The sequence below is a fragment of the Engystomops pustulosus genome, chromosome 2 (genome assembly GCF_040894005.1).
Source record: "Engystomops pustulosus chromosome 2, aEngPut4.maternal, whole genome shotgun sequence".
Taxonomy (NCBI): Eukaryota; Metazoa; Chordata; class Amphibia; order Anura; family Leptodactylidae; genus Engystomops; species Engystomops pustulosus.
Window position 1 is genome coordinate 32,199,150 of NC_092412.1, and position 26,185 is coordinate 32,225,334.

Sequence of the window (26,185 nt, forward strand, 5' to 3'; positions counted from 1 at the left end):
AGGAGCTCACCACATCTCCAGCCAGAAGCTCGTGTATGTGGCTTCTGTGCCCCTGGAAACAAACAGAGGCACGGATCAAACGGACCCCGGCGCGGGACATCAGTGTGACCGGAGGAGGTAAGTAAACGTTTATTATTTTTAAATAGCCCGCCCCAGTCCGGCCCTAAATTATTAGTTAACTCGGATAACCCCTTTAAGGTCAGAGAAAATCCCTTTAACATCATACCTTGTATGGCTGACTTCTTTCTCCGAGATGCCTCTCCAAGACACAATGGGAGGTCTTGTGATCCTACAGTAGAATTCTCTATAAATTAGCCCTGATCCCAAGATTTGTGAGGTCAAGCTATAAAAACATCTGAGTAGAATTAGTGACAATATTGAGTCCGGTACGGCTCACCTTCTCCATGGATATACTCCCAATGGTATAATGATTACAGCGAAAGTGGAACCAGCAACGTGCGTCTCTTGTGTTGCTACTGTAACAATATGAGTCATTTAGAAGGTATTATTTAATGCACACGATGTATCCCGGGATGTGCACGTTCCACATGTGACATACATTACAGAATTCCTGCAGATGTTAGTTTTGTAAGCGAATACTCTTTCAAAGAGAATTTACCTTTGTACTACTGTACAATTTATGCTACTTTTTATGCTAGGAATCTGTTTAGAAGAAAACCCACAAAATTTGCACAAAAATGTTTACTTTGGATAAATTGGGGAATGTGTTTGGGTCGCTTTGTCTCTCTACTTTTCATATTTGAGACCTAAATGTAGTTTAAAGTGGATATATATCTTATTAAGGGATGGTTTATCGCTTGGTTAGTTTATTGCCGAACAATGGAGATTTTCACTGATCCTGAGAAGAAGAGGACGGGCACTTCATAGTCTTTCCTTTAACATTATCTTCCCTGCAGTTAAAGAGGACCTTTCAACCTCTTCCTGCCCTTAATGAAGGGACTGCTACACAGATTCGGCATCACTTTGAATTTTCTTTCTAACCCTCACAGTTGCCGAGATATCAGTCCCTGTATCTGAGCATTGTAATCCTCTTCACTGTCAGAGAGGAGGTACTGAAGCAGAGGAGGGAGCATGCGTTATGCTTCTATGACACTGAGACACTGAGAAGACTACCATAACACACTCCTCCACTCCTGCACATCTTCTCCCTGAATCTGTGAAACAGGCCCTTCAGAATGATTTGTTAATCACCACATATGTAAGGTGGTGACAGGTCCTCTTTAGGTAAAGTAGGTCCATCACTGTACCAGGTGACAAATCCCTGCACAGTATGTGAGTGCAAGCACTGATTGAACATAGTTACACTGTGGTAGGTACACCTCTTTGACAAGGTAAAAAATGACACCCAGTTGCCGATTTGTTCTTGAATTTCCCAGTGGACAGCAGGAGAGCTGGCAAGTTCTCTTTAAAGTATTATATGATGGGTAGTTCTTGAACGAGCCGACACTAAAAGCCGGCTCTTTTACCTGAACGACTGGAGTCTGCTCCCTGCAGTGAGCCTATGGCTCACTTAACCCTGCCTTTAAACGGGTAACCACACCCCCTTTAACCCAATAAAAATCTTGTTAAAGTTGTTGTCGAGAGGGGGCGACTAGTTGGACTGAGGCTCCCTATTATATATTTAATAGGGAGCAGTCCAGGAGCCGGAAGAGCTGCCTATTTATAATGAGCAGAGTCTAATGATCCAGCTCACTTCGAAGAGCGGGACTTCCCATCACTGTAAAGTACTGTATATCTCACCTTTGAAGACACTTCACAAAAATCAGTTTCCCGGTTGTAAAATTTTCCGACCGCTTTCCTCTCCCCCTCTGATCTGGTGGATAGAGACCTAGCTGCTGTGACTCGCTGCTCCCTCCTCTCTCCATAGACTATATGGTCTAACACCTCAGTGAGCTTCTTCTGTCTTGTTGCTAGCAGGAAGGAATTCAGCAGAGATTTCAGAGTGTAAACAGATTATTAGGGAGGATATTAAGAGTCAAAGTTACTACAGAAGGTAGTTTCCCAGGTGTAAACCGCTTTCCTCTCCCCCTCTGATCTGATGGATAGAGTCTTAGCTGCTGGGACTCCCTGCTCCTTCCTCCTTTCTCCATATACTATGTAATCTCACCTCAGGGAGCTTCTTCTGTCTTGTTGCTAGCAGGAAGGAATTCAGCAGACATTTCAGGGTGTAGACATATTAGTAGGGAGTATATTTAGAGTCAAAGTTAGTAGAGAAGGTATTTTCTTGTAGTCACTGGTACAAAGACTTTTTTTTTAGATATTTTGCATAAATTAAGTCACCATTTAATGGCCATTACTGTTACATAACATTACTAGTCTGCCCCACTATGGCTCGTTATTTTTGTACTCTCAGTTCCCTCTCCTGAAATGTCCTCCTGTGGTTAGAGAAATGATTCATGACCTTATCTAGAGAAAAACTAATCTCGTTCTGGAAGCCACAGAGGGGAAAAAAAACTCAGCCAAAACAACAAGACTTTAATTTACATTAACAAACCACACCAAAGGACGTAACTGGGCTTCCACAAAAAGGGGATCAGTCACGCTGTGGGAACTGAGAAGGCTATTGTGTAACAGAGCAACAAATTTTACGTTTCCTGTAGCGCCCGACACTCATTGTCTGTGACCGTCTTTGTGGGTAGATAATTGTTTGCAAAGTAAACATGACATGATCCTAGGCCTGCTAAAGGGTCGGTTGTTGACTCATGGGGTATATATATATATTATATATATACTCGAGTATAAGCCTAGTTTTTCAGTACAAAAAAATGTGCTGAAAACCTAAACTGGGCTTATACTCGAGTAAAAAAATATAGGTTTTACCAGGTTTTTGTGGTAAAATTAGGGGCCTCGGCTAATACTTGGGTCGACCTATACGCGAGTATGAGTAAAACGAGTTGGTATGAGACGAGTATAATGAGTTGGTATGAGACAGTTTTTATTCAGCTTAGAGAAGAGTTACTTTGTGTCTCGGTGGTCCTGTTGGTGTCAGGTGGTCCTGGTGGTTCCAAAAAAAATAAATATATTTGAAAAATTATAATTTAAAATTCTTCTGTTTTACCATTTATGAAATATCTCCAGTTTTGTAATATCAGACATTGGGCTTCAATCCCGAAAATAGAACTGTGGGAGTCTCCCGCCTGTTTTGGCATACTACCCCAAATAATGGTGAGATAATAGTCCCTTTCTATACATAAATAATCCTGTAACACAGTAACGGTGGCTTTCTGCACCCACGCAGTGTATCCATACAGTGCTTACATACGGGCATCAGGCCAGAAAATAACAGGCTACGGGGATTATAGATGGCCAGAAAAATCCTGAAGATTTTTTTTTTTTTTTTAAAGTTAAACTTTTATTTAAAAACCGGGAAACTTGCCAACCCTCTTCGTACGTTCTACCTGTAGCTCAAGGAGAACTTGAAAAAGTCATAGGTGAAACCATATATTTTCAAAGATAGTTAACCTTATAACTTCTGAACAGAACCGGCTCCAGGTATAAGTAGGCCCCTGGGCGACGAAACCTTATTGGGCCCCTTTTCAGAAAACTCACGTCCCGGGGCCACACTGCCTCCCCCCCCCCCCACTGACATAGTTTTTTAAATGTTTTATTTAAATGTATTTCTTTTATTGTATTTTTTATGTTAATATTTTTTTTAATTATTTGTGTACACTAAAATAAAAAAATTATAAAAATAATTATTTATCTAGCACATTTAGATTACGCAGCGCTGCACAAGGCATGACAAATCAGTCTCTGTCCCCAATGGGGTTCACAATCTAAACAACCTACCAGTATGTTTTGGAGTGTGGGAGGAAATCGGAGAACCTGGAGGAAACCCACGCAAACACTAAGAGAACATACAAACTCTTTGCATATGTTGACCTGGGTGGGACTTGAACCCAGGACTCCAGCGCTGCAAGGCAGAAGTGCTACTCACTTAGCCACCGTGCTGCCCGGTGGTTACACTCATCTAATCTACACGTATATATTCGTTTAGAGGACCTCTTCAAAAGAAATCATGAGTTCGCACACCCTCAGCCCTGTGGTCATCTGATCCTGCCGATTCGTCAGGAATAGCCCTTTATAATGGGTTTTCCAACCGTCTGCCACGTCAGATATCACAGAGAATCCAATATCTAAAAGAGTATCTGGCAATGTTAATACACGTAACATATAGTAGTTTTGGCAGCAGCTAGTGCTTGTGGTCATAGATGTAGAGATACTGATGGAGGAAGCTCTGAAACTCTAAAGTCAGGTTAGACCGGGTTCTCCAACGGTAAACAAGTCAGGTCTAGACAAGCACTGACATAAGACACAACATTATAGCACCATGAGTACACGAGCAAAAACAACCATCTCACCTGGTAGTGAGGCCTTCAGCAGATCTGTGAGAACTTTCTGGGTGCTACAAGAAGAAACTGGTGTGTACAAGTTTTGTTGACCTCAAGAGGGATCCGGATAAAGAGTAAAAGCTATAGGTTAGCGAGGATTTGATAAAACTTCATGGTCATTCGAGGTCCAGTCGCAGGGATTACTAATAATCTGGAAAACTAATAGACGGTGATCCCTTCGGCATTCCTCTCGCATGGCAGGGCACCTGGATACCTGCTGTGAAGGCAGTCCTGAGGCAGCCCATTCAAGTGAGAGATATGTAATACTACTAATTGAATTATGTCTCTCTTTCATCTTGGAAGTTCCCCTTGGTGTAGCCCCCTAGATATTGTAGGTGATATGACTTTTTGTTTGGATATTTTTGTGCTGAGCAGAAGAGATCGGGGTCAGCGGTGTACCATTAAGCTACTGGACCCCAATGCAAAATCTGCACCAGGCCTCTCAATGATCATGTGGACTCCTAAAATGGGGCGGGTCATCAATGAAATTCTCTCATGGTATCCCTTTTAGTTCAATGACGCATCATACCATGCTTCTAATACTGTCCAAAAATGGTTTGAGGAGCAAAATCAAGAGTTCATGGTGCCTCCAAATTCTACAGATCTTAATCCGATCATTTGTGGAATTACTAGAATACCAGACCACAGAGGCCCCATTTCAGAATGTAAAGGGAACCCATCACCAGCATTTCCCTCTTTTATGTGAAATCTCACCTGTTTAACCAGTGGTGTAATTAGAGTTCACTGGGCCCCAGGTCGAAATTCCTAACGGGGCCCCCCCTCCAATAATGAAATACAGAAGGACATTTTATTGTGCGAGGGAGGCAGGTGTAACATACTAGCATGTTACACGTCTGTTACGGGACTATGGAGGGGGCTCAATAAAAAGTGATCAAATGGTCATACAGCAAAGAAAACAGGAATTTGTCCCGCAAAAAAAGATGACACCTCACACAGCAACATACAAAGCAAGTATGAAGAAGTTATTCACGTCAGAAGATGGTAAAATGAAGATTTATTTTCCGTACCGAAGGCTTTCATTTTTTTTAAATGTATCAAAACACAATAAAACCATACACACTGTACATACATTACTGACCATACACACTGTACATACATTACTGACCATACACACTGTACATACATTACTGACCATGCACACTGTACATACATTACTGACCATAGACACTGTACATACATAATGACCATACACACTGTACATACATTACTGACCATGCACACTGTACAAACATTACTGACCATGCACACTGTACATACATTACTGACCATGCACACTGTACATACATTACTGACCATAGACACTGTACATACACAATGACCATACACACTGTACATACATTATTGACCATGCACATTGTCCATACACACTGTCCATACATTACTGACCATACACGCTGTACATACATTACTGACCATACACACTGTTCATACACACTGTACATACATTATTGACCATACACACTGTCCATAAACATTGTACATACATTACTGACCATACACACTGTACATACATTATTGACCATGCACACTGTACATACACACTGTACATACATTACTGACCATATACAATGTACATACATTACTGACCATACACCCTGTGCATACATTACTGACCATGCACACTGTACATACATTACTGACCATACACATTGTACATACATTGCTGACCATGCACACTGTCCATACATTACTGACCATACACCCTGTGCATACATTACTGACCATACACACTGTACATAATGTCCATACACACTGTACATACACATACTGCACATTTACACACAAATACAGTTACTCACCTCTCTAGATGACTGTAGTATGGATCCACAGTTCCCAGCTCCTGGATGCTGGATTTCCTGCACGGATTCTTCGACCTGTCTCACATCACACAGCAGGGAGTGTGGGAATAGAAACTCTTCCTCCATTAGTCCAAAGTGGAAGAAGGAAGAAGACGGGTCACTCACCAAAAAATGCCACACGCCACAAATGATCGTTTGGGGTGTGCCGGGCACCTCTCGATGTTACCCTGCTGGCTTGAATAAAGATTGCATTTTTTGGTGAGTGACCCGTCTTCTTCCTTCTTCCACTTTGGATTATATGTTATATTGGATTTTCAAGAGGAGCGCACCACCTAGCATAATATATGTCATTGTCTGAAGGGTACTTGTCGCACAATGTTAGGCAAATTGTTTTTATTGTTGTGGATGGACAAGAAGAAGGACTCAAGGTGGCTGTACATGGGGTGGAATTTTGTTGATACCTTCACAAGAGGTAGAATAGAGGGTGCATTTTGGGTTGGAACTTTGAGTAACTAAATGGCCTCTAGTAACATAATAGTAGTAGAATAAGAATGTCCCTATAGTTTAAGAGCATCTTCTGGTTTCCTCCTACCAACTATTGACAGGAAATCTTAAATTGTCGAGATGTTTACCCACATTCGACGGCCCTGCTACAGCCCACACATACACAAGTGCCCTTCTTAAGCAGATTTCCATATTTCTAAATGTGCTAATGTGTTTGGTATCATCCCTTGAGACATCTTACCATCCAGAATTTGAGATTCCGAGAGAAGGGAAATATTGTGTATCTAATCTCTCCAGAGAGCGGCAGGATTGCTGCGGCAGTCACTTTACATATTGATGTGTTCTGCAGACTACAATATGTAAAATTTATAAAATGCTCAAATTGATTTATAATGTCTTTCTACTCTTTCTAATAACATCGCTCAATCCCCGAGCCTTGGATATTGCTTACATTCTACCAGTGGATTCTTCTAAAATGATTTTTCCTTTCATTATATTGACCATAGTAGCGCTCCCTGTGGCATAGGGCAGTTATGTATTGGAGACTACGGCACCAACTCTACTTTTACTCCACTAAATAGCTCTTGTGCCAGATATTGGACCACATTTACTAAGGGTCTGAAAAACATTTTTCCACCGGGTTTTCCGAATCCTACCGTTTTGCACCGAATTGCCCCGGGTTTTTTGCGCACGTGATCGGATTGTGTTGCATCGGTGCTGGCTTGCATGCAACGAAAAACAGGGGAGTGGACATGGGAAAACCCGACGGATTCGGAAAAATCGTGCTATTTAAAAAAAAAGTGTCGCTTGACACACACTTACATGCACCAGGAATAGGATGGTAAACTCTGGCAGCCTCGGCGGACCAGCGGCACCTGGTGGACATCGGGCGCACGACCTTAGTGAATCGCCAGAAGACCTGAATCCTCATCGGACAACGTGCAGCTGGATCGCGACAGGAGCGGGTAAGTAAATGTGCCCCTCTGTCTCCAGAAAATCTGAAGCAGAGATATAAGGTGTTGTTTGTTGAGTCCTCATCCTACACGTTACTTTCGCAGACTCAGAAAAAAAAAAGAGATCTCTTCTTTGAAATATTTCAAAACGTTTTTAAATTCTTTTTTATTGTTGCTTAAACTATTACAAACCACAGACCAAAGCACAAAATAAGTCTATATCTTCGTCCAAAATGAATTCAGACCTCAGGTGGCAAACTCAGCTGTGATGTTGATCACAAGTCTGTTTGCCTTCTCGGCATTTGTGTACAGATATGTTCTTGGTGAGCTTTCCTGAACTCTGATGTCCCTTTAAACTTTTTGGTTGCCTTAATGCAGACAAAATAACCTAAAATTAATTCAGACCCCAAATCATAGTTTCACAGTCATTACAAGTTGTAGCTTTCAAAGTTGGAAAGCCACAAGTTATGGATCCTTTCCCTAAATACATACAGATTAGGTTGGGTTCATCGTAGCTGTCCATTGTAATGATAAATACATTCCAGACGTGTTCATAAAATGGAGGGCTATGACATATCCCACTGTATGCTCCTACAGTTGGGTATGTTCCTCATCTCCCCCTTGAAAGCAGGAGAAGGACTGAATATCATCAGTAACCAATGATTTGCTGCTACTGATGTTTAGGGGTTTTCCCAGTGACGTCATTGCCCTTATATGGACAGTGACATCACTGGGGGTGTCCTTTAGTCTACACTCGGTGAAGGCCGGGGGCGGATTCAGCACAATGTAGTGGCCTTCGCTGAGTGTGCATATAGGATGGAAAAATGCAGCTTGCAATCAGACCCATTAGATTTGACATTTAATTAATGACACCCAGATCGGTGGAACCAGAATCTCTTCCTCAGACCACCCAACTGGCAGTAAAGATCTAGGATCAAGGGATTGGTTATACCGCTAAGATCAACCCTGGCCCATCAGCAGTTGCAGCCGACGGTTAATTATTTAAACTAAGGCTCTTTACTGCCAGTTATGGTCTGAAGAAGAGAGACTGGTTGCATCCACCCGATAGTTGGAAGCCTAACTAGCACAGGCTCAGGTACCAAAACAAACAGAACTAATTGTTTTTACGACATAGGAGGCTAGTGAAAAATTCCAGCGGCCCCAGAGGCAGTGGAGCAACACCTGTTAAAGAATGCAAAGAGTTGGGGTTATTGGAGATGGTGAAAGGTCTTCTTAAAATGATTCCAATGTTATTTTTTTGGATATGATTAACGTGATGGGTTGGTACAGCCTTAGACTTTTTTTTGGGAAATTTTATTCCCCTTCTTTACTGCTACATGAAAGAACAAACCAAAATTTGCTTCTTAAAATCGTATCCTAATTTGTTTTAGATAAAGTGGACTGTCAGTTCATTTCCACAGCTCCACAATTTAGGAAATTGCAAGTTTCCTGTTATGTCTTTTTTTAAGCTCCCTTCATCGTAATTTTTGAGTTCTAGCACCCCCTTCAATAGTCTCTCGTATGGGTTTTCCTTTCCGAGGCTCTTTTTAGCTGTCGTGTTCCTGTTAAGTTCTTTTATCAGAGGATCAATACATGCACTTAACTCCGTTTCCTTTCTTTCAGCTCAATCCTTAAAAGAGTTTGCTCGCCTACTCATTACCGTGGAGGAAGAAAGGAGGAGACTGGTAAGAATTTTTTTTTTGCTTTGCAATAAATTGCGATCTTCTCGGAATATTAACCAGTAGAAATTATAGAAAAATGTTGAACAACCAGACGGCAGCAATTGTAGACAGTAACTTGTGCCGAGTGACTCACGGTGGAGACAAATTTTGTATGAGTTGGGTCACAGGGTTTTTATAGTGGTTTTCAGTGAAAATTGCTCAATCAAACTACTTTTGGTAAGTCTGGCTTTTCACGAACTTGATCATCAGCTGCGACTGCTGGTGGAACAGGGTCGTTCTGTGTGGTGTATTCACTCAGGAAGGGATGGACAATGGTCCTGATGGCCTCAGCAACTCTCGATCCTACATCATTTGCTTTACCCAAGGAAAGCTGGTTGCACAATTTACAGCTAATCTGACAATATGTCCCGGTAGGGAGGAATGCGCCCCCAAAGCCAAAACCTGAACCTGAACTGAATTTCTGTCCTCTCATCTCTACCCATAACAAAGAATTACCACATTTCCTATCCATACTTACAAATTGCAGTTCACCTGCACAGTTTCAGCTATAACTAGGTAATATTATGCCTATGCTCGGACATAAAATGGAACTAATTTTAGATATTCACCTGAAATTATCTTTACCAGGATTGGTTCTATGAGATCCATCTACCATACACTTTTCGTTAACAGTTTCATGCTTCTAGATTTTGTAATTTTCTATGTAGTTAACCTTTTACGAAAGTAAGGGTCAACCATTTGATGTAAAGTAGGCTTTCCTGAGACTCCACAGAGGATTGTCATTTTGTATTGCCGATCGCACTCTCTTAATATTCCACCTTCACTGCAAGTACTGGCGTTATATTTTTAGACTCCAAAACTCTCTTCACATATGTGTTGTGGCATCCATCCATGCTTAATCTCTTGAGCCGCAGTTTGAAGTGGGTCCCAAAAGAACCCATCGACACTAGGGATCAGTTGATGTTTCCCTCATCTTGAAATCTACTTTTGCCGTCAAAAGTGACCAGATTATAGGCAGTGGTCCGCAGTCCTAAATGGTGCACCAGTAGGTAACCTAATTCTTTATGTAGGTTTGTTGCACTCTTTTTTGACCTTTAAGGGGTTATCCGGCTGTTAAAAATCACTGAGGACCGGGCTGAGCTAGTTAAACATAATAAACATCTACTTACCTCCTCCGGCACTGCCGATGTATCGCGCCGCGGTCCCTTCGATCCGTGCCCCTGTTTTTTTACAAGGGCACAGAAGCCGTGCACTGGGAATTTCCGGTCCACGATGTGGCCGGCTCCTCCCATCCGTCCCTATCTCTCAGATGGTGTCGGATGGGAGCTTTCGGCCGACGGGAAGCTCCCTGTGCACCCCTGTATACAAACCAGTGCCAGAAGAGACTGACCGTGGCGCGGGACATCTACAGCACCAGAGGAGGTAAGTACATGTTTATTTTGTTTAACTAGCCCACCACAGCCCAGCCCTCAGTATTTTTTAACACCCGGATAATCCCTTTCACCTTCATACTAGTTGGTGAAAGATTCAAAGAGCCAATGTTTTTCTCACTCCAGCCTCAGGCGTACATATCTATCTCTGACCCAATTTGGTTGATTTTTTTTTTTTATTATTATTATTGTAACGACAATAAACATCTTGTGGTTGACTCTGTCTTTTTTTACATATTAACTTCTGTCACAGAGCATTTACTGAAATTCAGACTACTAGGTCCGATAGACTGACCACAATGCATTGGCTGCCTGCCCAGTCTGTTGGCTCCAGGGTGTCCCTACACGAGAAGACGAGATCATTTTGCAATTTACTCTAGCTTGGTCATTTCTGATTTGATTTATTTTGAAAAGAATAGAGCTTAAAAATCTCCAAATATAAGGCAAAAACATTTATGGTGAGTTTACTCTTTTTATATAAAATATTTTTCTTAAATGGATGCCATTGGTTGCTCGTGTTTCGGTAGTTCAGCCCCTCTGTTTATCTTCCCTTATGAAATTCTCCACTCTAGTCCAGCTGTTGTTTAACTGATAAGCAACATTAACCAAAAAAGTTTTGAATGGGAGCTTTGTTGCTCGAATGCAGGTCTTGGACAATCATGCACCAGTTGTCTTCAGTCATAAAACCTACATGGTCTTCTGGTAGATTAAGATTTTGTTGGTTCCGGCATTGTAATTGTATATCATGGTGGGTGAAATAGTTTGACGTTTGGCATTTTTTTTGAATGCTTGAGTGCAGGTCTCTAATACAATATAGACTATTATATTTTATCAGATATTTAATTAGCGTTATACGGGTTGACCGCTCCCATGTTCATTTACGGTCTTGTCACTGAATCACTGAATGTGCATCAAGTGATTCAGCAGTTGTGTAACTTACTTTTGTACCATGTGATGTGCGAGACCCTCTGTGCTTCTTTCTTTACATCTTTGAGCTCTGTTGAATAAGGGGGAGCGCCAACAGCAGGGTATGACTCATCCTGCTCCCTCCCTCCCCCTTCCACTCACTGTCTCTGTCAGTGTGGATGGACTGTGAGAAGAGAGGCAGAGAGGGTGACATCACTTGGATGTCCTGGAGCAGAGACAGAAGGGGCAGCTGTGCATGCAGAGGGCAGCATACTGAGAATAGGGACATGATGCTGCTTTCAATGGAGGGAAAGGCACGGGTACAGATACATGCAGAGACATGTCTAATAGAAGTGACTTATTGATAAGTGGCCCACCTCTTTAATCTGTTGGAATAAGATTTCAGTGTTATTGTGTTATGTACTGCATGTCAGTAGATTTAAACCACATGGGACTGGAGGCTGATAAGGGTGCTCGGGGCAGAACATTTGATATATTTGTTGGCAGAATGATAAAGCTATCCTTCTTCTATCTATCTGGACACATGCCTTGCTTGGCACCGGCGAAAAGTACCGCACAGCGCCATCGCCCAAGTAGGATGCCTTTTATTGTATCTTCCAGGCCCTTCTCTACTCAACCTGCAGCATTGGGTTGCGTGTGCCAAGCTTTCCATACCTTGATGGGGAACCTTTGCCTGGCTTCCATTCCTGTGCATTGTGATCCTGATCTTGTTTCCAGATTTCCATCCCTGAACCCAGTCTTTTTCTGAATATCACGCCTCAGGATTACTTTCGTGGTTCTGACCTTTGTCCTCCTTACTTTGCTTTGTCAGTCACATCCTGATTAGTCTTTTAATAATGACACTTTGGTTTCCGACTATTCCACTACTTCATTTGCACGACCACCACCATTTGGAGGTCATTCTAGGAATTGTATCAAGATATGTACCTTGTGGAGGTCCAAGGAAACCTACCATTTTTTATGCATTATAAACCAAGCATACCTTGAGAATGCTGTAGTGACACTGTGGCAGAAACTTATCTTGTTTAATCCCTGGACTGAGAGAGCCGGGGCAGCCACAGGAGCAACAAAGCCTCATTACCATATTTTTATAATAGTTTTCTCAGCAAAACCACTCGGGGCTTAACCCCTTAACGAAGCGCCATACTATTACTAATACGGCTGCGGGTACTTGGAGAGGGCTCATGGGCTGAGCCCTCTCCATAGCCAGTATGTCTTTACTGCGTATTGCAGCAAACACCGGCAATACCCGTGATTGGTGTTAGCACCGATCGCTGGTGTTATCCCGTCCACCGGCGGCTTCAAAAGATCATCGCTCCCGGTGATGTCATCGGGGAGCACCGATTGGTTACCATGACAGCCTCAGGTTTTCGACAGACCCGAGGCTGTCTCATTTTAGCCTATTCACTACAATGTGTGATATAGGAAATCCCCATATACTGCCATACTGTATAAATAATATACATTTAAAATCAGTAAAAATCATAAACACATTAGTTATCACCGCGTCCGAAAATGCCCGATCTATCAAACTATAATAACGTTTTTCACTGCGTTTAACCCCGTAACGGAAAATAGTGCCCAAAGTTAAAAATGGCACTTTTTTGCCAAGTGATACAAAGGTCATACATTCTTTAAAATAAAAGCAATGAAAACATCAAAAGTCTCAAAAAATGGCACCACCCACAGCTCTGTACACCAAAGTATGAAAAAGTTATTAGCGACAGAAAATGGCAAAATTAAAAAAAAGATTTTACAGGAGGTTTTAATTTTTTTTAAATGTAAAAAAACATTATAAATCCTATACAAATTTGGTATCCCCGTGATCGCACCGACCCAAAGAATAAAGTACATATGTCATTTGGGGGGCACTGTGAAAGCTGTAAAATCCGAGCCCACAAGAAAACAACACAAATGCGTTTTTTCACAAATTTCACTGTATTTGGAATTTTTTTTCCCGCTTCCCAGTACATGGCATGGAATGTTCAATACCATCACTATGAAGTGCAATTTGTTATGCAAGTTTTCACAGAGTTCTTTATGTGTAAAAATAAATAATTATAGCTTTTTTTCTGGGGGGGAGCGAAAAATGGAAATGAAAAACCAAAAAAGGGCCAGGTCGTTAAGGGGTTGAACAAGATATGTTTCTGCATCAGTGTAGCTACAGCATTCTCAAGGTATGTTTGCTTCATAATGCATCAAATCAAAGGGTAGATTTCCTTTCATCTCCCTACCTTGACTAGTCTAGGTCAACCGGATTACGGCTTAATTGATGCACAATATATCTCTTCTTTTTTTAGTGGAATTCTGGGACATTGTGTTTGAGATGTAGAATCTGTCAAAGTTGCCATTTAAAAACCTTCAAAATCTTTCTCATCAATTCCCATGCGAGTAAATTGATGGCTGTTTACGTGTACTACAAAGTTTAAAGATGCACAGTATTTGCATTAAAAGATGTATTTTCTGCCTCTTGTTGACCTATATACGGAGCCCTAGTTGTATGATATTCAAAACTAACAATGGGATTGCCTCGTTTCCCTAATAAACAACCCTTGTTCAAAGCCCTTGCAAAACTAGTGTATTCCCACTTCTTCACAGCTTCATTTTTGGCACAAGTTGTTGTGATGAATTGACTTCCCTTTCAGTATTTTTTATCATTGCTTTTAATCGTTGTTTGGCTGAAGTGCTACCTGACCTCAGCCTATGATAAACCTTCAATGTTATGTCTTTACTCCGCTTGAGAACTGATAAGTTGTTTTGCACGATGAGATGTGCACCATGCCTCAGCCAAGCAGAGATGTTCATCACCGTAGACATCGGAGGAGATCAGACGGTTTCGGCAGCAGAGACGTATGCAAGGAATTTAGCTCTTGACTCTTTCGATTGAGCATTGAGCTCCCCGAGATAATTCTTTGGATCTGTAAATATCACAGGAATGTGCAAATTCTCTAAATACTGTCTCTATGACATCATCTTATCATCCAGATACCGTACTGCAAACCTGAACGTCCTTGGACTGTAACAATGGAAGAACCTGAAACGTCCTCCATCTTTATAAAACTTGTACACATGGTTCTCTTGGTTGTAATCGGAATAGAAACAAGACAAATCCACATAAATAGGTTATAAGTTTTGTAGGTTTTTTTTTCTTGGAAAGTATCCCATTATCCCAGTATCCCAGTATCTCATGAAAAGATCTTCGTGGTAATTGATTGCTCAATAATCAGCCCAAAAGGGGTTGTCTTCTCCTGGGCCTTTGGATCAAACCTCTGGTCAATGCAAGTATGAATTGTACTTCATGGAACTTTTAACATGTTTAAATTCTGTGAAACCTAAAGAAGTCGGAACTTCTTAAAACAGGAACGGGACCTTGGAGAATGCAGAAGGACCTACGAATGGGTCTATATGCTAACTTCCTAAAAGCCAAAGGTTGAAGTACATAAAAGTATACTGGCCCACATTTACATATTTTCATAGTTTATACAATTGAAAATTGACACATGTCCATCAAGTTCAACCTAGGAAGTAAAGGGATTGGATGAGGAAGAGTTTTAGGGGAAACAATTCTTTATAACAAATTAGTTAATGTCATTTAGGTGTAAAAAGGCATCTAGACCCTTCTAGAAGCTCTCTGCTGTCTCTACTGTGACCAGCGCCTGAGGCAGGCTATTCCACAGATTGACAGTTCTCATAATAAATTAGCCCTGTCGCCTCTGGTGATTAAAGTGGACCTGTCACCTGTAAAAACGGCACTAGGAGCTGCTTACTGATAAGGGGCGGGATTAAGGGTGGTGACTGTGGCATGAAGCCTGGCAGTCACTGCTAGCCTACGGAGTAGGAAGGGCGGTCTGGGGTTGAAGCCGACCCTCGGACCGCCCCCTCATGAATATGCCCGACCGCTTACAGCAGGGTCCAGGGTTTTCTATTGTACAGCGCGGCAGTGTTTGCTAGCGTTATTGGTGGTGTCCAATAACGCTAGCAGTGTGACACTGCTACATCTGTTGTAGCACTAGGAGCTGCTTACTTTAGTAACACAGCTTACTTTAGTAAGCAGCTCCTAGTGCCATTTTTACAGGTGACAGGTCCTCTTTAAACCTTGTTTTCTCCAGAGACAGTGCCCCCTTGTCTTTTGATTTGATTTAACCTGAAACAACTTTGCACCGTATTTTTTGTATGGACCAATCATATATTTATAGAAATTAATCATGTCCCCTCGTAGTCGTCTCTTTTCCAAACTAAATAAATCTAGTTATTTTAATCTTTCCTCATAACTAAGACCCTCCATGCCCCTTATCATTTTTGTGGCTCTTCGTTTTACCCTCTCCATCTCCAGGGTATCATTTTTATGGACTGGTGCCCAGAACTGGATGGCATATTCCAGGTGAGGCTAAACCAATGCCTTGTACTGTCGTAACATCCCTACCCCCAATTTTTAATAGTGAGGCAGTAAGGCACTACATGCAGTTGCCTCACTATCACCAGATTCATGAAGACCGAAGCATGGACTGAGTACAATGTTTTTTTTTCTGGTGCACCCAGTTTAACGGGGCGCGTGCCACAATTACTTCTGACATAAATGTGGCCGCCAGTGCAAATATGCATCTGATTGCCCCTTTATGTGCACGCTACTGTGGCCGCCAGTGCAAATATGCATCTGATTGCCCCTTTATGTGCACGCTACTGTGGCCGCCAGTGCAAATATGTATCTGATTGCCCCTTTATGTGCACGCTATTGTGGCCGCCAGTGCAAATATGTATCTGATTGCCCCTTTATGTGCACGCTACTGTGGCCGCCAGTGCAAATATGTATCTGATTGCCCCTTTATGTGCACGCTATTGTGGCCGCCAGTGCAAATATGCATCTGATTGCCCCTTTATGTGCACGCTATTGTGGCCGCCAGTGCAAATATGCATCTGATTGCCCCTTTATGTGCACGCTACTGTGGCCGCCAGTGCAAATATGTATCTGATTGCCCCTTTATGTGCACGCTATTGTGGCTGCCAGTACAAATATGCATCTGATTGCCCCTTTATGTGCACGCTATTGTGTCTCCTTGAGTGCATAGTAAAGGCTGCGACACAATGCTGCGGGAAACATTTAAATACATGTACAAACTGCTTCACATGTATTTATTATGTGTCTACTGGCATAGTGGCGTTTTGTAAATGTGGCGCATCGTCTTTATGCAAAACACAGCGTTGGTTGTGACCGGAGAAGAAGACCTGTCATAAATCAGGACTGCGCTATCCTCTGTATTCATCTTATATGTCCTTCCAGCATTGTAAAGTTTGCCGGACCTCGTGCTGAGAACAATTACTCCTATTCTTTACTGCTGGACAACTCTTTTATGACTGTTTTCAATGCCACTAATATTAACTAGGAATTTTCCCATTACCTGTTAGCCGATGCCCAGGGTGCCCACCAGCGTAGCATCTGATGCGTCTTCCAGGTTAACAGCTGGAGAGCATGCTGTGTCTATTATGAGATTATTAGGGAAGCGATTGAGCGTCCGCCATCGCTTGTCCTGTCCGTGTTATTGACAACTTTGTAATTTCTCTCTTCCAGTTATTAAACTTAGAAGATACATCGAGGGCAGAACTGCCGGGAGTGTTAAGAGTTTCCTGAACTGTGGGATTCTCTATTTTTATTGTCTGATATAGGAAAGGGGATCCAATAAAAAATAATAAGTGAGGGGAAAGAAGACGCCCAGGGGTTATTCTGTATTTAGCTAGTAATTTTGGTAACGACTGATATTGACATCAGCGGGGAAACATTTTTACAGGGAATTATGGGTAAGCATATTTATTTGAAAGATTTTTTTAAATTTACAAAGTCTTTGAAGTAGAATAGTAGCCGTGACTTCTGGCCCAAGAAGCAACTTTTTGTTATATACCCTACATAGTGACTGGTGATCATCCATACAGATATCAATATGGCATCTTAGTGATTGATTCCCATCCATATATGTCAGCTCTGTATACAACTAGATACATATAGGTCACATAAAAAGCTGAGTAACTTTGTGAATGCATTACTTAGTACTGATCAGAACTTATAATACTTTAGAGCTGTATCAAAAATTCTGCAGGTTACCATTGGTATCCGTCAACAATGTTGTTGACAGGCACAGCCCCTAAAAGATAAGCATATTGGTAATATAGTAGTAGTAGATTTGGCTCTGCTTGGCGTACAGTTCTTATTATAAAGGGGTCCTACAGCCTGAGACCACCCAAGCATCCCTTGGCACCCTGATGGACCAGTCCAAACCTAGTGTTGAGGGTGAAGATGAGCTGGGGCTGGGGGTAGTGTTGCCAATCTCTGTCTTGGGTGAGTGGTCAGTGTTTCCTAAAGACTGAAGCTATAATATAGTATTTTAATGTATATTAAAATATAATAACATGATATATACAGTAACATTTAACCATCACTTCTCAGTTTGCAGCTTTATTAATAACTTCTGGACTGTCCTAGACTGACGGGAAGTCTTCTCCTTTCTTATATTGTTTTTGGCCCCAGTTCAAGAAGTAACTACTCTTAATAGTCGGCTTTCACTTCCTCGAAACCTTTCTGATGTCATTATTTCTCCTCTAGGTCACTTTAATCTCCACTTTTGTATTTAATGGATTTCTCGGTATGTAAATAACTTTTAATTGGATATTGACATTTCATTTGGGAATTCCAGTCATAGCTGCAGTAATGTGAAGGATGAATGGCTCCTGGTGTTTTTTTTTTTATCCATTTTCAAAGGAAATTTCTCATAACTTAATGCTTGAGCAAGCTGCAGTCCATCTTGGGAGACCAAGACAGATTTCAGAAGAATAAATGTGGCAGAATTAGTCAAATAGGGCAAAATAAATCATGTAACTGGAATAGAAGGTATCGTTGCACTAGACTTCTTAAAGTTGACAACTACATATGTCGCAGTTATGGGCGGTAAAGCACGGTGGTAAAGCTCAAGGCATAGCAAGAGTCTGCACCAAGCTCATATGGGGCCAATTTAGGTTTTAAAGGGGGTATTCTCACGTTTGTATTAAAGGAATACAGGCGGTCCCCTACTTAAGAACTTACGACCCCTAGTTGCAAACTGACCCTGGATATTGGTAATTTATTGTACTTTAGTCCCAGGCTACAATAATCAGCTATAACAGTTATCACTGGTGTCTGTAATGAAGCTTTAGTGTTAATCCTGATTCTTATGATAATCCAACATTTTTAAAATCCAATTGTCACAGAGACCAAAAAAGTTCTGGCTGGGATTACAATGATAAAATATACAGTTCCGACTTACATACAAATTCAACTTAAGAACAAACCTACAGACCCTGTCTTGTATGTAACCCGGGGACTGCCTGCATGTATTTATAACATATCTTATGAACATGTCAAAACTGTTAAAAATAGGAAAACCCCTTTAAACTATGGGCCATAAGGATGTATGGATGGTTTATTATCCCAAAACCTAAACTTTTAGCTAATTTCTAAATGTATGATCAAAATGTGTCCAATATCTGGGACAAGCAATGATCACAACAGAAGAACCCAAGTCCTCGTATAAAGTGTTGGAGGTACATACGTGTCAAGAACGATGTTCTTGACAATATTTTTCAGTCCAAAAAAGTGAAGGAGTTGGGAGGTTATGTCTACATGCAACAGACTTGACAGATTGGGTATTGATCGTGAGTGGTCAGACCCCATGCAATTAATCGTTTTTTCCTTATGGTAAAACTTCTTCGAAATCCTGCTATTCCTTTGCATGGGCATGACTGGTATTGCAGCTTATTCACATTGGAAGCTTTATAGGACATTATAAGAGGGTAATTTGTAAGGCACGGTAGAAATATTCCTGGAGAAGCGTCAGAGATTACACTGATCGTGTCCTAACTCCGCACAAGCGTTACTACGACCTCTTCCCAGACGGAAACTGGAAACCTTGTAATGGGACTTATCAGAGATAAGTTGAGAAGCTGCCGCTATTGATCAGTCGATTATATCTTTGTGCGTCTAGAGTCAGAACATCTGCGCCTAGATAAACAAGCAGTCCTTCAGCCGAGACCCGACATCATCTCTCCACGCTCAGCAATTACCTCAGCTCAGATAGAGTCGCTTTGTAATGCCGAAAAATAGCATTGCACAGACTGGCGGGTGTGGGGAATAACTCAGAGGCCAGTAGGGTGCACATGTGTATGTTTAAAGGGGTTGTATGAAATTAGGAACCACTCGTGGCTGAGTCTGCTCTTCCATCTTAGTTCAATGTACAAAACAATAATAAATCAATAATAATTACTCTGTCCCTGGTCCATTGTGGAGCTGCCTGTCACTGCCGGCTCAGTGTCGATTGTGTCAATAGTGCGTTCCCACTAGATCCTCTGTCCATGGCCTGTATAAATCTGTAGTGGGTGGCCACTGTGGGCATGATGCCACCTCCAAACCTTTGTATAGCAACAGTGGTTGGCAGTGATGAGAGGCAAGGGACAGCAAATGGTTAACAAAACTAAATAATTGCACTAATTTTCCTTTCTGAAGATATTCAAGTCCTCATTGCTCTGTACTTCCTGCACAGAAGGAAAGTAATGACTGCTTAGCCAATCAGTGGTCTGACTGATGATCATTGATTGGCTGAGAGTGAATCCCTAGCCACTTCCTGTTGTATTGTTATGGGTACAGGAAGTGAAACGCCTCTGGTACCTGGAGCAAGTGATTGTAGTGGTAGGGGATCAGAGGATAATAATCTATAGGTTTCCTAAAGGGTTTCACCAATACCAGGATTTTGAGTTCAATACAATATCTGGAGTAGTATCGCGCAGTGCTGCACCCGCCATGAGGCCAGATGAGCGCCTTGCCTCAGGCAGCACCACTTGCAGCAGGATCAGGGGCACAGTTATTTTACTATGAAGCAGGACCTGCCACTTTTGAAATTTTTAAACATTTTTTAAAGACACATAAATGTAAATTAGAAATCAAATTGCTTCTATTTGGGGAAATATTAGTCAATTAATGTTTTTGTAGTAATATTTTTTCAACTACAGGTATATGGGGCAGGAGAAAGTAAAGGGGTCCTGCAGTTTGTCTGTTAAGGATCTTTAGCGAGTGTGTCAGGGGATGTGACATATCATTGCTTCTATATCAGTCTGTCACACAGCACAGTAATACACAGGTATTATGGTCGATCACTGTGATGTGTGAAAGACGGATATAGAACTAGTATTTCAGAGTGAGGGTTGTGTCAACCAAGACACTGCCACAGTGACAGACTGATCTAGAACTAGTATTCTGACTGCCGATTGTGTCACCCGAGACACTGCCACAGTCTCTTCACTGCAGGATCAGTTTAATCTGTTCAGCCTCCGATCCTGGATCTGCTACTGTGATCACTAGCAATACAGAAGCACGGCAAGCCAGAGAGGTCTGGAACCGGGGATGAGTGGGTTAAATTGTTAGTCCTGATCCGAGTCCACCAAGATTCGGAACCAGGGCTGAGAAGTTTTGTTTGAATTTCAAGCGCCATCAAAGTCCACGAGGTCCACGACACGGGCAGTTTGGGATAAAATGATTGGGGGGGCAATAAAAAAAGCAGTGGCCCTCAAGATCCCGAGACCCCCCCCCCTCCTCCTTGTGTCTCCTCTCCTTGCACACGCTCACACGCCATGTCCTGCGTTCCCGGTCTGACTGATGGAGCAGTGAACACTCGTCTTTGAAGGTCAGAATGGAAACTCTGGAAATCTTGGCATTGACCCAAATATTGACTGAATCCTAGTATTGACTGTGCCAGAAATACAAAGTCAACGGAAATTTGATGAATTGTGCAACCCTGGTTTCTTATAGTCCCTCAATCACCCAATCCTACCTCAAGATGTACCAACTCTCTATAGCAAACAAAAAAGTCAGACAGAAATGCAAACCGCAAAGATTTGTTTTTGTACCATTTTACCGGATTTGGCCTCATGCTCATAATTTTGGGCTGCGCCATGATAAATGAATTTAGAAGGTGATTTGCAAGGTTGATCCAATTACTGACACCAAAATAAGACTTCATAAGAAGGATGATGGGGAGAATATGCTGCCTGTAAGTAGAGCACTGCCTAAACCCCTAATGAGCAGAGCAAGACTAATGAGCGTCGTTGTAAAAGTGCATCTGAATGAGGCCTGTGGTTGATTATTGTATGCATGGGGCTCGAATTGTATTTTGATTTGTACAAAGCAGAATTTGAAGCTACGTTGTGTTGTCTTTTGTTATCCAGAGCTGGATTGAGAATTCTGCACTGTAAGATGGTATGACTGCAGGATCAGACTACAAAGGATTTGTTTGTAGTCTGTTTCTATGGAAACATGTAGACAGTATCATTTTGAAACACAGTGTTAACATTGGCTGCAGATAAGCAAATAAAGTTAAAACATAAGTTTGTTGTCCAGTTATATAAAATTCTATGAATGGACACAAATATTTGAATTTATTGAAGGGGTTGTCTGACTTTATTAGTGATTAGGGATGGGTTGCTGGGGTGGGGTTGTAAAAAAAAAAAAATAAACGTGTATTCATCTTCTCCGGCGCTACTGGTCTCCTGAGCTGCAGTCAGTCGGAGTCGTTCCCCTCGACTCAGACAACTTTACGCCCACCCATCCTATGTCCCAGCACTTTATGGGACATTCAACTTCTAATATTATGCTAATAAGCCTGAAGGGGGAGTGTTACCAGAACCCATATGTACTGTTGCTTCACACGCCATTACACGTTCTCCCCGTCCCCCTGCTCCCTAGGCACACCCCCTCATTAGCATAATTCTAAAAGTTGATATTAGAAGGAAGGAGGCCATGGATAACAAATATAAGTAGATTACCACAGTCACGGCACCTGGATCTATGAGTAAGTGTCCCTGGTTTATCATGATGGATTTCCTTTAACATTAGATGATGAATATAGAGTAGATTTCTGTGTAAGGCTTCAGTAGTGAAGTAATTCCGGCTTTGTATATAAGCTTGGCATTGTTCTCCGTGGATTGTGCGCTGCTCCGCTGTATTGTGCTGCAGAATCTGAAGTTCTCACACAGCGAAGTGACTGTATTACGGTATATTGAATTAGGCAACGTCCTGTATTATATCTTACCCGGGCTGGCAGAGGGATGCAAATGAAAACATATGTCTCTGAATGACTTCTCCCAGAACACACAGGCTGCCAAGCCTAACAAATCACAGCGTCTTCTCCATGAAGCTCATTACACGTTTAATTTTTGCAGGTGGCGAATCCTGTAAATCTGCAGAGTGTTCAGATCTGAAAAACATAAAATCTTTAGATCATCTGTTACCATCAATGTAGCATCAAAAGGGTCCGGGGCCCATTATACTAAGCTCTGGAATAGGACCATAATGTGCCAATAAAATGATGTTCACATCTGCGCTAGTAATTTCCATTTTCATCATTGAAGCATTGCCAAAAAAATCATGGAAGCGATGGATCTATTATTTAAAGGGGTTTTCCAGAAATATGTGAATGTAAGTGACTGGCAGGGGAGGAGGATGGGGGTGAGAGGAGGATTGAGAACTCATATGTACCCCATTCTTGTACATCCAGTTTCCGGACAGAAGTTCAAGCTAGTGAGTGTCCACCTTAGTCTACTTTCTGCGATGTCCACTGGTCTGACTGAAGCAGGTCCTGTGACTCATGTGATGTAGACCCAAAAACTGGAAGTACCTGACCCATGCAGGAACAGGGAGTCACAGCAGAGTATGGGTTTTCTTTCCCAGGCCCCCTAAGGTTATCCACATTCCTGAAAAACCTCTTTAAATCGGACCTGTCAGGATCAATAAGGAACCCTAAACCAACTATAGGTCCTTATGGACCTTTGGTTAGGAGTTCCAAATCAAACTGTAGGAGAGCTGTACTTGGAGGAAAATGAAAAAACAAACTTTTACACTTACCTAGATGTAGGTCCGATGAGTCACATTGGACTCGCATCTAAAGATCGCAATGTGGCAAGTGAAGCCGGGATCTACGGCCCTTGCCTAGTAAAGCCATCGTGTACTACGCCGGTTTCAATAACTTCAACGCGCAGGTGCCATAGGAAACCTGGAACCTGGAAATGTCAACATTCATGGAGTCCTCTGAGTGGTCTCTCAGTAGGCCACGTTGTCATTTAGTTCAGCCGTATGTGTCAGCAAAGTGAGACCTGCTGAAACACTGGTCCCTGGAGAATATTTGAGAGAATATTTGGAGAATATTTGAAAAACCCCTTAACCCACTTTTTTCTGCTGACCTGTGAGGGTAGTATATAGCCTTACAGATAACATATTGATGTTCCCTAGATGATAAAAAAACAACTCTTAAATTTACCATTGTAGCCTTTACTACTCCAAGGTATCGGGGATACATTTCTGATTGTGGGGGTCTTGCAAGTCCCTCTTAGCTGCCCTGTGATGCCGACCTCCTGCATCAGCTCCTGTGGCAGCACCACTGAAGTGAACCGAGAATTTCTATCAATCAGACCCCTCCACCATAAGACATTTAGCACCTATACCGTGGAAATCCCTTTAAAAAAATTTAAAAAATCTGCTTTATTCTATTGTAAGACTCAGTCAAGAAGATAAGGCTGCTTGTTCAGGGAGTCAGGCAGCCCCACCTCCTGACCACCACTTGCTCTGCCCACTCCAGGCATTGTGCTTGCCGAGATCTTGCGTATGTGCGGTGTGCATGTGATCTTAAAGTTGGCACCGCGTTGTGTATCCACTTGTGAAGCCGACACATATGTGAAGTGCCGGCTCCAAGATCATTGGCCCACTGAGTGGACTGTGTCGGCTTCACAGACAGACTGCTTACACACAGATTTACAGCTCAGTGCTGGCTCCCACGTAATAGGCACACTGCACATGCGCAAGATCTTGGCATTGAAGGAGAATGAGGGGGTTGTTAGGAGGCAGGGTTGGTACACACACAATGAAAACGGTGGTCAGGAGGCGGGACTGCCTGACTGCCTGGACAAGCAGTCCTACTTCTTTGACTTTGCGCTACAATAAAATAAAAGCAGAATTTGTTTGAGAGCTGACACATAGAAATAGGCCTCCCATTGACGTCATAATACATAAAAAGGTACTGTTGGTGGCCTTGGGGGGAGGGGGAGCAGCTAGTGTGCTGACAGGTTCCCTTTAAATGCTATACCCAATAACTACTAATTTCCTCCTATAAGTGAGTAAGCTTTGTTGTTAGACTATACGAGAAGAACATGTTTGTGGTTACAATGTGGCAGTGTCAGGACTGGCTGACATCTACAGAACCCTAGACCCCGCCTTGTGAACATTTCATCCAGACGTCCATTGGACAGGAAGCCGCATGCTCCGAGAGGCTACATATGGAACTTATTGTTGGTAATTTTTGTGGCAGTCATCGTGAGCTCGATGTATAAAGGGGAAACCATGGGAAAGTTTACATAGGGAGAGGAAAAAAAGAAAGGATGTTGAGGGAAGAATTACAATTTGTGATCCTCATGTAAAAATGGAAAGCAAACAAAACCCAAATCAAATTACTACAAAATAACTTCAAGTAGCTGAGAAACCATCAGCAAGTCCAACCCTGGAGTATAGCAGCGTTTAGTATGTGTTGATTACGGTATAGTATTACCCACAGTCAGTACATAAAATGTTCATCTATTAAGAACAGAATGAAGGATTTTGTAGCTACTGTATTTAGTTTATGTAGTTAAAGGCAAAGTCCATCTTTAGGAGTAATGGGATTTTTAAAATGTATTTTATTATTATTTTTTATTATTATTATTGCAATGGCTTGGCTTATTTCCCATAGATGAGTTTTCTTACACTTTATACAAGTTGATTTTACTCCTGTGTTGAGGAATCCACCGGAGAAGTAGCCTAAAGGTGTATCTCTTACTTGTCTTATACCAATTGGTTAAAGGAAAGGTATCACCATATTTGAACAAACAAAGCTGCAAATAGTCTTAGGTATTGGAGATCATACCTTTTGTGTGTGTTGTTAGCAGCAGGACTGTGAAAAATGTGTTAACATTCCAGGGTTTCTGTACTTTAATCACTTCTGTATGAGTACAAGCAGTAGCATGCTTCTGGTTAGATATTACAGTAGAGGGGAGGAGCTGGGGAGGTGTTTGAATACAGAGATCAATGAAGACAGCAGTCTTCCAAGTCCACTAACTATCTTGGTATATAAATTTATTTTTAACAGTCCTGCTGCTACTAATATCACGCACAATGGGGCATACTTACTTACCCGGTCCAGTCGCGATCCAGCATCGCGTTCTCCGCCGCTGATTCGGGTCTGCTGGGATTCACTTAGGTCCGTGCGCCCAATATCCAGCAGGTGTCGCTGCTGCGTCGAGGTCCGCCGGAGTTCACCATCTTCTTCCCGGTGTATGTGAGTGCTTGATCTTGCGACACAATTCTTTTTTAAATTCCGTAGTTTTTCCGAATCCGTAGGGTTGTCTGACGGCCACACCCCT

General features: G+C 42.0%; 1 protein-coding gene across 1 annotated transcript in view; it reads left to right on the forward strand.

Annotated features, from left to right (window-relative positions):
* The window catches only part of ARHGAP42 (Rho GTPase activating protein 42), a 201,969-nt gene that overhangs the window by 70,975 nt on the left and 104,809 nt on the right, over nucleotides 1-26,185 (forward strand). Inside the window, exon 3 of the mRNA XM_072134180.1 lies at nucleotides 9,313-9,374. Within this exon, the coding sequence (XP_071990281.1) occupies nucleotides 9,313-9,374 (62 nt within the window). The remainder of the gene's footprint in view (nucleotides 1-9,312; nucleotides 9,375-26,185) is intronic.